Source organism: Bos taurus, chromosome 25, assembly GCF_002263795.3.
Source record: "Bos taurus isolate L1 Dominette 01449 registration number 42190680 breed Hereford chromosome 25, ARS-UCD2.0, whole genome shotgun sequence".
NCBI lineage: Eukaryota > Metazoa > Chordata > Mammalia > Artiodactyla > Bovidae > Bos > Bos taurus.
The window spans coordinates 2444384-2458370 of NC_037352.1; the positions used below are offsets into that span (position 1 = coordinate 2444384).

The 13987-nt window shown below is 56.9% G+C and overlaps 1 protein-coding gene across 2 annotated transcripts; it reads right to left on the reverse strand.

Moving 5' to 3' along the window:
- Positions 1–22: 22 nt before the first annotated feature.
- On the reverse strand, positions 23–7911 carry BICDL2 (BICD family like cargo adaptor 2). 2 transcript variants are annotated; one of them, NM_001205599.1, is made up of 10 exons: positions 7859–7911; positions 6226–6521; positions 3392–3607; positions 3042–3158; positions 2786–2932; positions 1734–1931; positions 1462–1611; positions 880–1007; positions 601–721; positions 23–517 (listed from the first exon to the last, which is right to left on the reverse strand). In NM_001205599.1, the coding sequence occupies exons 2-10, from the start codon at positions 6505–6507 to the stop codon at positions 356–358; spliced, it is 1521 nt and encodes a 506-aa protein (NP_001192528.1). In that variant the 5' UTR covers positions 6508–6521; positions 7859–7911; the 3' UTR covers positions 23–355. The 2 variants fall into 2 exon arrangements, with proteins under 2 accessions (NP_001192528.1, XP_015315668.2); XM_015460182.3 differs by lacking the exons at positions 6226–6521; positions 7859–7911 and adding an exon at positions 3875–4029.
- Positions 7912–13987: the final 6076 nt, after the last annotated feature.

Genomic DNA, 13987 nt, shown 5'->3' on the forward strand with positions numbered 1-13987 from the left:
CTTCCCAAGAACAGAGGCCAAGTCGGTGTAATGATTTATATATTATTCTGTCTGATCTTGATACATAAATACCCACCCCCATCCCCGACCCGCAGCTGAGGGCCAGGGGGCTTAATGCCTAGAAAAGATAGATTTATGTAGATTTGATAAACAGCTCTGCCACACGTGCCCCTGCCACCCGTCTGGGGTCTCTGGCCCCCAAAGCTGGCCCCTGCTCCCAGTGAGCCCTTGCCCAGCCTCCAAGGGAGGGGAGGGCACCAGCTGCCTTTGGCAGACAATCGGGACCCATCGCTCCGTTGGCCAGAAAAGGAAAGTGAGCCAAGAGGGCAAAGCCAGCCCTGCCTGTTCCCGGCGCTCAGGTCCTTCGGAAGAGGGTGCTGAAGAAGCCGCCGGCAGGCCCAGGGCTCAGGCGCAGGGAGAAGCGCGTTGGGGCGGGGCGCGGGGCGGAGGTGGCCGCACTCAGCTCTTGTTGGCGTTGCGAGCGCAGTTGCTGGCCGATGACCACCTGCATGTCGTCCTGTGGGCGGGCCGGCGGGGGTCAGCGTCCGGCCCCGCCCCCACCGGCCCCTCCCTGTCGGCCCCATGCGCCCCGCCCCTCACCTGCCAGGCCTCCAGCTCTTGAGTCAGCGCCACCTTCTGGCGGATGGTGCGAAGCAGCTCCCGGGAGAGGGAGTCCCGCTCCAGAGAAACGCGGCTGAGCTCCAGGGACAGTTCCAGGACCCTGCAGGCGAGGGGCAAAGAGCAGGTCCGAGGACGCTGGGGCTTCAGCGTGCAGGGGTGATAGGGGGGTCCTGGACCCAGGCGGAAGTGAGACCACTAATACGAAACGAGGGAAGTCAGAGGGCCCCCGGGCGGTGGTGAATGGTTGCAGATGCTTACTTGTTCATGGCCTCGTCTCGGTCCGAGAGGGCGCTGCTTAAGGCCTCCTCGGGGTCCTGCACCCGCAGTTCCTTCTGCCTTTGCAGTTCCTCCCGCAGGGACTGTAGCTCTGCCTGCTGCATCGCCATCTGCGGCCAGGGTAAAATACAGAGAGGCAGTTAGGCCCCTTGGTTGTCCCAGCGCTTGCTCCTCAAGGAAGTCCAGACTCTAGTTCGCTGCCTTCCGGTACCTCCCACCTCCCATCTCTACCTGCTCCACAAACAACCCTGACAGCTAATGATCCTGTGCTGGAGATGAATCTTCTGAATGCCTAGCGGGGTGGGGTGGGTCGGGGTTAGATGGATGGTCTAAGCCTGCAGGAAAGATACATGGAGGAGATGGGACTTAAGGGGGAGTGTAGTTCAGGAAGTCTTCCTGGAGGAGGTGACATACAGGCTGGCTGTTGAAACTTGATGGCAAGTTTGTTGGGATGAAGGAGTATTCAAGTAGAGAGGGATTCGTGGGGAAAGGCTTGGCGGTGTAGGTGGGAAAGAGAAACTGACATTGAGAGGAGCTTTGCATCCAATACTATGCTCCCCCTACCTCGACCTGTAACCGGAACACTTCCTCCTCCTCTTCTCCCAATATCTCCTCTGGGCTCAGGGATGTTCCCTTCCTGGGAGGCTCCAACCTCTCCTCTTCGGGCGAACGCTGCTGGCTGGATGCTTCTTGGGTCTCCGGGGATAGAGTGGTCTGTCCACCAAAGAAATAGATCAGGGCAGTGTCAAACCTTCTAGGGATAAAAAAGGAGGGGCGGAGTCTGCAGCCCTCCGGGATGGTGAGTGTGGAGCCTGGTGGGCTGAGAGCTCGCTCACCAGAGCACCTCCGCTTCTGTCCGTGTTCTGGTTTTGGTCCTGGTCGCTGTCTAGGCTGTGGGCGAGCTCTAACTGCAGCGAGGCTCCCGAGAGGTCGGCGTCCTGGAGGCGCGATTCCTCCTCCAGCTCCGAGACGCGCCGCTGCAGCCTCCGCAGCGCGCTCAGCGCCTCCTCAGTCTCGGAGCGTGCGCGTTCCAGCTGCGGCAGACAAGCGAAAGCGTGAGCGTCACCCGGATGCCCCCACCGCCGGCCGACAGGGGGCGCCAGCGCGCCGCGGGAGTCAGGCATCCCCGGGCGTCCGCCCGGCCCAGCGCCGAAGTCTGCTCCCGCTCCCACAGCGCGGGGCGGCCGTGGGACCCGCAGTCCCCCTCGGCACATGCCACTTGCCTCACCTATAGAGCAGGGCCCCGACAAGTACCCAGACTTCAAAGCCTCCAGTCACCCTCCCTCCAGTCCCGCCCCATCCGGTCACCTGGAAAAGCCCCGCCCCGTCCCTGACCGGGCCGGCCCACCTTCTTACTAAAGCTGTCACCTGGCCCTGACTGATCCTCTCTTCTCAGCCAGGCGACCTGCTGAACGTATCACACCCTTCCCGCAGCCATGCATCATGCACCCATCTCACAGATGGGGAAACTGAGGCTGGTGTCCCACAATAGTAGGGAGGGACCCTGGGATAAGAACCCTGGTAATCTGACCTCAAAGCAAGCGCAACCTTCTAAGATCTCAAACATCAAGGCATACTGCCTCCTTCCATTTTCTTTCCTCTGTTTTCACACCCAGACCTGGTCCAGGTCCCCATCACCTCCGATGGGGAGCTCTCGCCTCGGGCCCATCCCTGGCCTCCAGCTGCTGGTCTCTGATGCATCCTAGAACCACCAGCCCCACTCAGTCTCTGTGGCTCCCACTTGCCCTTGTGCTAATGCCTTTGCCCTTCTGGCCCGGCTGCTAGGGCTCCCGGTGACCCAACTCTGGGGTCTTCTCCCAGGAGGCCCCAAGGCAATGGTCCAGGTCCCCAGCCTGACTCGCCCACCCACCCCAGCCCTGCCAGCCACCTCTAGACCGTGCTCTCGCCTCTCCCGCCGCAGCAGCAGCAGCTCCTCATGGGTGACCTGCAGCTTGCCCCGTCCCTTCTCCAGCTCCTCACGCAGACCTCGAATCTGGGCCTCCAGGTCCTGCCGGCGACTCTGGAGCATCTGATTCTGGGGAAAAGCCCATCAGAGCTAAGAGTGGGAGGGCAAGGCTGGGCCCAGACAGCCCCCAGGCCAGCCTTTCCCGCTTAACAGACCCCCGGCCCCAGTTGGCACTCACCTCCCCCTGCAGACTCTCCAGCCGCGTCCTCAGCTCTGCCCCAGCCAGGGCCTGAGCCTGGCACTGCCCTTGAAGGCTGTCCAGTTCCCGCTGAAGCTCCTGCTCAGTCTGTGAGGCCTGGGGATGGGGTTGGGGATCAACAGAGTCCTCAGCTGGCCCACGCAGCAACAGGCCCAGCACTTCCATCCCCAGACGTCCGCCCCTCCTTGCTATGGAACCCAGGGTCAGGGCCATCCAGCCTGGGCCAGCGCAACCACCCCCACCAGGACTGGGCCCAGCGCACCCACCCCCACCAGGACCGGGTGTCCGCCCCCTCCTTGCCGAGGGACCCGGGGTCAGGGTCGTCCCACCTGGGCCAGCTGCTGGCTGAGCCGGAGGTTCTGTTCGCCAAGTTCACTGAGGGCCCGAGCCCGCTCCCGGCCACTGTCCTGCTGCTCAGAACGCTGCTCCCCGAGCTGGGCCCTAAGGGCCTCCACGTCCCTCTCCAGTTCCACTGCCCTGGCCTCCCACTCGGCTCCCCGGGCTGCCAGGCCCCGGCGCAGTTCATGGTTCTCCTGCTGCAGCTGCTGTAGAGCCGGGACAGAGGGGCGGAGACAGAGAGGGAACAGTGAGACTGGAGGGGACACAGAACGACAGGCAGAGACCTGGGGGGGGCGGTGTCTCAGGGGGTCTGAGGCAGGCCTGAGAGCCAGAGACAGGACAGAGCTGGGGGGAGCGGGCAGGGGGGCAAGACGCAGCCTCGGATAGTAGAGGAGGCAGAGGAGCCATAGAGCGGTTTCTGGAGGGGCTGACCCTGGGCCTGAGTTGGGCGAGGCTCCCCGGTGCCCACTCACCTCTGGCTGCCGCCGGGGCTTCTGGGCCCGAGGTTGCAGGCGCCGTTTATGGTGCCTGAGTCTGGCAGAATTGAAGCCCCGGCCCATGGCCTCACACAGCTGTGTGCTCCGGAGATCCCGCCTCTGCTCAACCCCTCTCCCCTAGCTCCTCCTGGCCAGCTCCCTCTAATTAACCCTGGGCAGCCGCACCCGGCCCCACGCCTCTGCCCGCCCTCCCCCAGAACCTGTATAACCAGTGGGGGGACGCTCCTGGCACACCCAGAGGACCAGCTTGGGGAGGCGGGCAAGTCAGAGGCCAGCGTCTGCCCGCTCACCCCTCTGTAGACTCCATGCAGGACGGTGACACTACCATAGCTGCTGTGACGATTAGCAAGCCCTCCTGCTAGGGCTTCACCTATATTATTGTCTTTACTCCACGGGAATTAGAATCCTTTTGTTGGTGTTTAGTCACCAAGTCGTGTCCTACTCTTGCAACCCCATAGACTGTAGCCTGCAAAGCTCCTCTGTCCACGGAATTTCCCAAATGAGAATCCTGGAGCTGGTTGCCATTTCATTCCCCAGGCGATCTTCCTGACCCAGGCATTGAATCCACATGTCCTGCTGCTGAGCCACCAGGGAAGCCTTTAAAATCTTTAACATCTTCATTTTACAGATGAAGAAACTGGGCATCAGAGAGGTTAAATGCCTTGCCCAAGGACACACAGTGAGTTACTAGAGCAGGGATTCTAACCCAGACAGACAAATCCTTAACCAAATACCGTGGGGCGGCGGGGGGTGTGGACAACACAGCTCTAGGATTAGCCCACCAGTCTGGGGTCCTGTTGCCCTATTGCTCTGGCCAATGCCCAGCTCCGCTTCTGCTTTGTGGTCAGGCAAGCTCCCTAACACCTCCAAGTCCCATCCATCCATCTAGCCATCCATCCATCCATCTATTCATCCATCCAATATTTCCTGAGCTTGCCCCATTTTGGGGTCTGGCTATCAGCAGTAAGTGAAACCACCAAATTCACTGCCTGAAACAGCTTAGAGTCCAGAGGCAAATGAACACATTTGAACCAGGCAGTTTCGGAGAGGGGCACATTGAGGGCTCTAAAGAAACCCTGAGAAGTGATGAAGAGGAGTGAGATGCGGTGGGGGCTCCTTCAGGAGGAAGTGGTGTCTAAGTTGACTCCTGTAGGGCAAGAAGAGGGCTACACCAAGGAACAGCAGGTGCAAAGGCCCTGAGGCCATAAGTGTGGGTTGCTCAGGGAACTGAAAAAAGGCCCCCTCAGAGGAGGGGCCACGTGGCTGAGATGAGGTCGGGGGGCTCACTTAGGACGTTTAGGCCCTGGTGAGAACTTTTGGTTTCATTCTAAATGAGGGGAAGCCATTGGGAGATTCTGGGCAAAGACTGAAATGATCTGATTTGCAGTTTTTGAAGATCCCTTTGGCTACCCCGTGGACAAGGAGCTCAAGGGGCAAGGTGGAAGCTGGGGACCAGTGAGGAGGCAGCTGCTGTGTCTGGGGCAGAGATGATGGCACTGCGGCCAGCTTGGAGAGATGATGAGAAGTGAGAAGACTTGGTGTCTAGTTTCAAAAAAGAATCAACAGGACTTGCCAGTGTGGGAGGAAAGAGGTCGCGGAGATGCTCAGGCTGGGGCCCTGCGGTGGGAAGCTGGGGCGGGCAGCAGGCGATGGGACCACGGAATCCGGTGCCACTTCTGTTGAGATGCCCATTAGGTGGCCAAGTGGGGAGGGTGTGGGGCCGACAACATGGATACAGGAGTCAGTGGTGTCCTGGGTGTGTAGGGGGCCAGATGTGACTCCCAGGGTGAGAGTGGCCACAGCATGGGCGGAGGGAACCATGTGTATCTCCCAGAGCTGAGTGAGAATTGGCCAAGATCATGAGTGGAAAGTGCTTAGCCCAGAGCCAGACAGGGAGAGAGTGCCTAGGATCTGTTGGCTGGGGTTTGTGCAATACTGCTGAGGAGCCAGACCCAAGGTTCAGAGAGGGCCAGCGGCTTGCTCAAGGTCACACAGCCTGGCAGGGATCTGAACTCGGGTCCTGCCTTGCCCTCGGAGCCTGTGTTCTTTTCTCTGCAGTGGGCAGCCTGTGGGACCTTTAGTTCTCCAGTCAGGGACGGAAACTGCATCCCTGCATTCCCTGCATTGGAAACACAGAGTCCCAAACGCTGGACCACTGGGTTGTCCCAGAGCCCATGTTCTTAATCATTGGGCAACACTGCCAGGGAGACTGGTCCCAGCCTTGGACTGCTGTTCCAGAGGCAACCCTGCTTTCGTCCCTCTGCCCCCTACCTGGTCCCTACCCCCTGTCCTCCACCCCCCAGCCCTGCCCTCTGCTGCCAGCTCACTTCTTCACGCTCAGCGCGCTGGGCGTTCAGCGTGTCCAGCTGCCGCTGCAGCTCCTCATTGCGCTCCAGAAGCATCTTGCCAAGCTCTGCTGCCAACAGCAGGTCTTTCTCCTTTTGCTGCAGCTGCAAGGCCAGGTCCTCTGGCTCCTCAGGCCCTGGGCCCCCTCCCAGGAATGAGTCCCGCCGCTCCAGCACAAAGGGAAAGAAGCCCTCATCACCGCTGGGGGAGGCGCCCCCTGAGAGCAGCCCGGCCGGAAAGCTGGGCCCTTCTGGGGAGTTCATGGCACTGGCAGCATCTGTAGGGGCAAGTAGGGCTGTGAGGAGAGGTGGCGACAGGACTCCTCCTCTGCAACCCATAGGGGTTTGCCCCCCCCGCTGGCCAAGACGCGGCTCTCTTGAAATTCTTCACCTGCCACTGGCCCTCTGAGTCTTCCCGGCCAAGAAGGGTTAATGATCTGTGTCTTGTTCTCCCAGTTCCGTTAATGTCCCCAGGGTAAACTGAGGCAGGGAGAAGCAGGAAGAGAGCTGCCCGGGCTCCTGCCTCTGGTAGATGGTTTCTGCCCCCGGGAACTTGTCCCAGTGCTCCAGGACCACAGCCCACCCCAGCCACCGCACCGCTCCCCTCTACCCCCGCTTCCTCTTCCCTAGGCCCCAGCTGTTTTGGTTCACCAGCTGGGAAACTCTGCCCCGAACCCGGGTTCTTGGGACTCAGGACTCAAGAGATAAATCCAGCCTCTTCTCCCGAGAATCCAGGGCCTTGGGAACGTAGGTGTCCTAACCCCTTACCCCTCAGAAGTCCAGCCCCCTCCCCTTCCAGAAGCCCAGGCCCATGTTCCCTGGCCTCCAGCGCCCCCTGGTCCTTGTTCCCCTATTTCCTCAGGTCCCCAGACCCTCAGCCCGCTGCTTCTGGACCGCTGGCCCAGGCCCCCAGTTCCCAGCCACCCGGGGAGGTAACAGGTTGTGCCCGCGCGGGCACTGCCTTCTGGCCACTCCAGGTTTCTGTTTACTTCCCGCCCGGCCCTGGGGAAGGAGCCTGGCGGCGCTCCCCCAGGGCCGCCAGGGGCCGCAATTCAAGGGCTCTGGGGCTCAGGAGGGAGGGGACCCACGGGGTTCCCTGGCCTTTTCCCCATGTTACCCCCCACCAACATGCCTGGGGCTTCCTCACCCACTGTGAGTGCGGGCGCACACACACACACACAAACACCTGACTTTTCCCTTCCTCCTCTTGGCAGGTGCCAAACCCCAGACCTCTCCGCAGGACCCAGGCATCCGCGGTCTTCCCAGCTCAACTGCCCCCGGACGGACCGGGGGTCTCCCCGACGTGGCCCCTGCGGGTCCAGCCCGCTCTGGGACTCGGGGGCATCCCGCCTCTTCGCCCCTCCCCGCACTGAGCTACCAGCTCTTAGCACCCCCACCGGGCGTCGGGGACACCAGCCTCTCGACCCCCAACCCTCGGCGTCGGAAGCCCAGCCACAGCCTTCCCGCCTTCCTTCCTGCCCGCTCCCGGGGTTTCCCGGTCCCCAGAGTCCGGCCCGGCCACCCCTGCCCGCCCCACCGGCCCGTGCCCTTTGGCCCGGCCCGGTCCGCCCGAAGCTCGAAATGGCCCCTGTCCTCTCGCCCCCTCGGCTCTCACCCGACGGCGCCGGGCTGCCTCCGAGGTCCCCGCGGCCCCGGATACCCTCTTCCGGGGGCGGCGCCGGGTGCACCACCCGCACAGGTGAGGGGCGGAGCCACGGGGCGCCCCCTGGTGGCCGGAATGGCCAGGTGGGGCCTAAAGAAAGGCAACTCCACCCAGGTCAGAGCCACTGACCCATTTTGCTGCCGCCGAAAACGACAGGGCCCATTAATCGAGCACCTGCTGTGTGCACACCCTACGCTGAACATAGACGTCGGTTCCCTTTCCCCTCACAACTGCCCTGTGAGATAGGACATTACTAACGACAGCAGCAAATCTAGCGGGTATTAAGCACTCTGCTAAGAAAGCTCTTATTTACTTTCATGACATCCTCATGAAGCAGGAACTACCATTATCCCCGTTTTACAGATGAGGAAACTGAGGCCTAGCAAGGATCTATCTTGCTTGGGGTCACACGGACAGGAGTTGAACGTGAGCAGCACAGGTGTGACTTCTTAGGCTGATTCCTGTGTGGCAGGTGAAGACGGCTGAAGTGACTTGCCCATAATCACACGTTAGCCTGTGCTCCTCCCAACCTGAGGCTATCGGCTCCTAGGCTGCAGAGTCACCGGCAGAGGACGGGGTGAGGAGACTGGGAGAACCCATGGCTGAGTTCCAGGGTTGAGCCCAGGGCAGCCTGGGGCTTGCAGGCGATGCCCCAGCCATGACCTGGTGGCTTCTCGAGAGTCTCCTCAGACTTCCAGGGCTCCCTGGGTCCCTGTGAAAGGGGCTCCTGGCCTAGTGAGTGGAGACAGATGGAGGGCTGGGAGCAGTGGTGTGTTAGTAAGTCTTTAATAACAGGCTATCAGGGGAAAGAGAAAGCCTTGACTTGTTAATTCTGCCCATTTCTGTGCTATAAATACTCCCTCCAAAGCTGATTACATTTTTCTTTCTTTCTTTTTTTTGGCAGCACTTGGCAGCATGTGGATCTTACTTCCCTAACCAGGGATCGAACCCATGCCCCTCGCAGTCGAAGCATGATTCTTTTTTCTTTTTTTAAAATTTATTTATTTTGGTTGCACTGGGTCTTTGTTGCTGTGCCCAGACTTTCCCTAGTTGCGAAGAGTGGGGCTACTCCTCATCGTGGTGCACAGGCTTCTCATTGAGGTGGCTTCCCTTGTAGCAGAGCATGATCTCTAGGCACACGGTCTTCAGTAGTTGCAGCACACAGGATCAAAAGTTGTCACACACGGGCTTAGTTACTCCAAGGCAGTTAGAATCTTCCCAGACCGGGGATAGGACCCGTGTCCCCTGCATTGGCATGCAGATTCTTATCCACTGTGCCACCAGGGAAGTCCTAGAAGTGCGATTCTCAACTATTGTACCACCAGGGAAAGCCCCAAGGCTGATTTCAAGCTACTGACATGACATCTTTGAATGTGGAGATGGGCAGAGACGTCCATATCAGCTTTTGCCAGCCAGTACTGGCTGGGTCCCCTGCCCCTCTGACTGTGGGTGTGTCAGGGTTTCTGAGCCTTGGAGAACTGGGGTCCTGTCTGGCTGAGTCTTAGAAAAACAGGAGGAGGATGGGAGCTGGGACTCCTGACTTGTGGGGAATTGGATGTGAGGGACAGTTCCAGGCTGGGACTCCTGCGTCCTGGGCTGGGACAGGGTTTCCTGCCAGCATAGAGCAGGGGCACCACCAGTTCCATCGCAAAGTGGTCTGTGGGCTGCCTCACCTGGTAAAGCCGCCACATTCTTCCACAGCACCTGGGTGACAACCTGGTGGACTTCAGCGGGGTGGAGGCACCCCAGCCTTGCCTCTGTGCTGCTGCGCAACTCCCTCCAAACGCCAGGATCACCCAGGGCTCCACCTATACCACACCCACACTCAGCATGCCTTCCCTGAGCCCCAGTCCTACTGGGCAGTGGCTGGGCTCCCCTGGAGACAAGTCATGAAGGCCCTACTCCTAGGAGGTTCACAGTCCACCCCAGGAGGTTGGAGGAGGTGTAGACCTATGTAAACTAGAAATGAACCAATAAAACAACACATCACAGAGTGTAGCTCACAGGTGCTGGCATTGCATGGCTTCAGTCTAGATCCCAGCTGTGTGTGTCTGAGTCATTCAGCTGCCTTCAGTTTCCCCATCTATAGAATGGAGGTGATCACAGTCCCCAGCTAATGGAGTTCTGACAGTTGAATGAGGGTGAAGGTAAGGTGCGAGCACTTAGGCTGCGCTGGTGCTCAGCAGGGCCATAAGAAGTGACTCACCATATGTGTTAATATTACAGTGTATTCCATCCTCATGGCCCTGTGAGGTCATGACCATTCACAGTTTACCAGCTCAGGGAGGCAAAGTGATTTGTCTATGCCTGCGTGACCAGCGCTTCATCCCAGCTTGCCTGCCTCCCGGACAAGCTCATTCTTGGGGCATTTGAATCTGGCCTCCAGGCTCCTTGCTGATTCCAGGTGAAGATGGAGAAGAGGGACAGAGTGGCCGCAGGGAAGCCCTAGCGATACTGGGACAGGTTCAGATAAAAGAAGGGAAGATATCCAGTCCTCTGGTCACCAGGTGGCCCTCAAGCAAGCCCGCCTCATTTAGCCTCCAAGCCTGGGCTTAGCCCTGAATGCTCTCCCGCGCCTAGTGTTCCAAATCTTGGCATTTCCTCCTTGGGGAAGCCTCTGCAGGCCTCACAAGGACTCCGCTGGGTGGGGGAAGCCGGCAGAATGCTCCACCCCCTCCATCAAGGCAACCAAGGGGTTGGTGCACTTCCAGACCAGGGCACCTCCCGGTGATTTCAACATATGCAAAGCCTATGAACAATAAGCTGTATTGTTTGGGGCCTTTAAAAACCTTCCTATAAAATGTTTTACACTGAATACATTGTTCTGAAACTTGCTTTTTTCATTAGCCTGTTATTTCCAAGTTTTTTTTTTTTCCTTAACTTAAAAAAAAATGACGTTTTATTGGTGGGTATTCATTTCCTTTGGGCTTCCCAGGTGGTGCTGTGGCGGTAAAGAATCCGCCTGCCAGCCCAGGATACACAAGAGATGTGGGTTCGATCCCTGGGTTGGGAAGATTCTCTGGAAGAGGGCATGGCAACCCACTCCAGTATTCTTGCCTGGGAAATTCCAAGGACAGAGGAGCCTGGTGGGCTATAGACCACGAGGTCGCAAAGTATTGGACACAACTGAGAGTTGGTGATGGACAGGGAGGCCTGGCGTGCTGCTGTTCATGGGGTTGCAAAGAGTCGGACACGACTGAGCGACTGAACTGAACTGAACTGAGCACATATACACGTTCATTTCCTAGGGCTTCTCTAACAAATGACCACAAACTGCATGGCTCAAACAACAGGAACAAATTGTTTCATAGTTCTGGGGGTCAGTTGTGGGCAGGGCTGGCTCCTCCTGGAGCCTCTGTTGGTGGCATCTCTCCCAGCTCTGTGGTCCAGTACTCAGAGCTCCCCAGGCTCCTTCCGCAGGGCTTATCGCCTGGCAACCACCGATCAGCTTGACTTTGCCTCTTCCAGAGTCAACTAGTCACAGCCTTAGATAGTTATTTTATTCGGTGGGAACCTTAGGGACTCCGAGCCTGGGAGACAGCACTTCAGGTAGCCCTGAGAGACTGCTCTGAGGTGGGAGAGGGAGTCAGGCTATAAACAAGCTTGCAACAAAGAGGGCAGGTGGTCTGAACATCAAATATTATTGTTAAGTAAAGAAAACCAAAGATCACGTTAAGGAATTTAGCATTCTTCTATGTATGGGAAGATGCAAGTGAAAGCAAGTGATCGTGTTAGTTGATCAGTTCTGCCAGGCTCCTCTGTTCATGGGATTCTCCAGGCAAGAATACTGGAGTGGGTTGCCACTCCCTTCTCCAGGGGATCTTCCTGACCCAGGGATTAAACGTGAGTCTCCTGCAATGCAGGCAAGTTCTTTACTGCCTGAGCCACCAGGAGTGTCTGGGATTATTGAAGTCATTCCTTTCACATGCATCTCAGCTATCTGGGACCAGAATCCTGCATTTTTACAGAGGTATCCGTCTCTTGAATTCCCTTAGGGCACACTGCAGGACTGTAATCAATCCTGACTGTGACATCCTTGAGTTCCGCATGTAGGGAGTGGCGCCACCTTTTGGCATGGCTCGGAAGTTCAGATTTGGAGGGTGGGGAATCATGGATAGCTGGGACATCTCTTGCTCATTGGTACTGCAGGAAATATTTCATTTCACACCAGAACGCTCTCTGAATGAAACTGATCACAGCGAGGCAGCAGTGCCGGGAGGACCAACCCCACGTCCAAGGAGCGGTGGCTGCGCAGGCGCAAAAGGGCCTAGAGGAGCTATTCCACGTTGAAGGTCAGGAACGGCGGCGGTGAGGAGATACCCCTCGTCCAACGTAAGGAGCAGCGGCTGCACTTTGCTGGAGCAGCCGTGAAGAGATACCCCACGCCCAAGGTAAGAGAAACCCAAGTAAGATGGTAGGTGTTGCAAGAGGGCATCAGAGGGCAGACTCACTGAAACCATACTCACAGAAAACTAGTCAATCTAATCACACTAGGACCACAGCCTTGTCTAACTCAATGAAACTAAGCCATGCCCGTGGGGCAACAACCCAAGATGGGTGGGTCATGGTGGAGAGATCTGACAGAATGTGGTCCACTGGAGAAGGGAATGGCAAACCACTTCAGTATTCTTGCCTTGAGAACCCTATGAACAGTATGAAAAGGCAAAATGATAGGATACTGAAAGAGAAACTCCCCAGGTCAGTAGGTGCCCAATATGCTACTGGAGATCAGTGGAGAAATAACTCCAAAAAGAATGAAGGAAAAAAAAAAAAAGAAAGAATGAAGGGATGTGGATGTGACTGGTGATAGAAGCAAGGTCCGATGCTGTAAAGAGCAATATTGCATCAGATGAGATCAGATCAGTCCCTCAGTCATGTCCGATTCTTTGTGACCCCATGAATCGCAGCACGCCAGGCCTCCCTGTCCATCACCAACTCCCGGAGTTCACTCAGACTCACATCCATCGAGTTCGTGATGCCATCCAGCCATCTCATCCTCTGTCGTCCCCTTCTCCTCCTGCCTCCAATCCCTCCCAGCATCAGAGTCTTTTCCAATGAGTCAACTCTTCCCATGAGGTGGCCAAAGTACTGGAGTTTCAGCTTCAGCATCATTCCTTCCAAAGAAATCCCAGGGCTGATCTCCTTCAGGATGGACTGGTTGGATCTCCTTGCAGTCCAAGGGACTCTCAAGAGTCTTCTCCAACACCACAGTTCAAAAGCATCAATTCTTCAGCGCTCAGCCTTCTTCACAGTCCAACTCTCACATTCATACATGACCACTGGAGAAACCATAGCCTTGACTAGACGGACCTTTGTTGGCAAAGTAATGTCTCTGCTTTTGAATATGCTATCTAGGTTGGTCATCACTTTCCTTCCAAGGAGTAAGCGTCTTTTAATTTCATGGCTGCAGTCACCATCTGCAGTGATTTTGGAGCCCAGAAAAATAAAGTCTGACACTGTTTCCACTGTTTCCCCATCTATTTCCCATGAAGTGATGGGACCAGATGCCATGATCTTTGTTTTCTGAATGTTGAGCTTTAAGCCAACTTTTTCACTCTCCACTTTCACTTTCATCAAGAGGCTTTTGAGTTCCTCTTCACTTTCTACCATAAGGGTGGTGTCATCTGCATATCTGAGGTTATTGATATTTCTCCCAGCAATCTTGATTCCAGCTTGTGTTTCTTCCAGTCCAGCGTTTCTCATGATGTACTCTGCATGTAAGTTAAATAAGCAGGTGACAATATACAGCCTGGACGTACTCCTTTTCCTATTTGGAACCAGTCTGTTGTTCCATGTCCAGTTCTAACTGTTGCTTCCTGACCTGCATACAAATTTCTCAAGAGGCAGATCAGGTGGTCTGGTATTCCCATGTCTTTCAGAATTTTCCACAGTTTATTGTGATCCACACAGTCAAAGGCTTTGGCATAGTCAAGAAAACAGAAATAGATGTTTTTCTGAAACTCTCTTGCTTTTTCCATGATCCAGCGGTTGTTGGCAATTTGATCTCTGGTTCCTCTGCCTTTTCTAAAACCAGCTGGAACATCAGGAAGTTCACGGTTCACATATTGCTGAAGCCTGGCT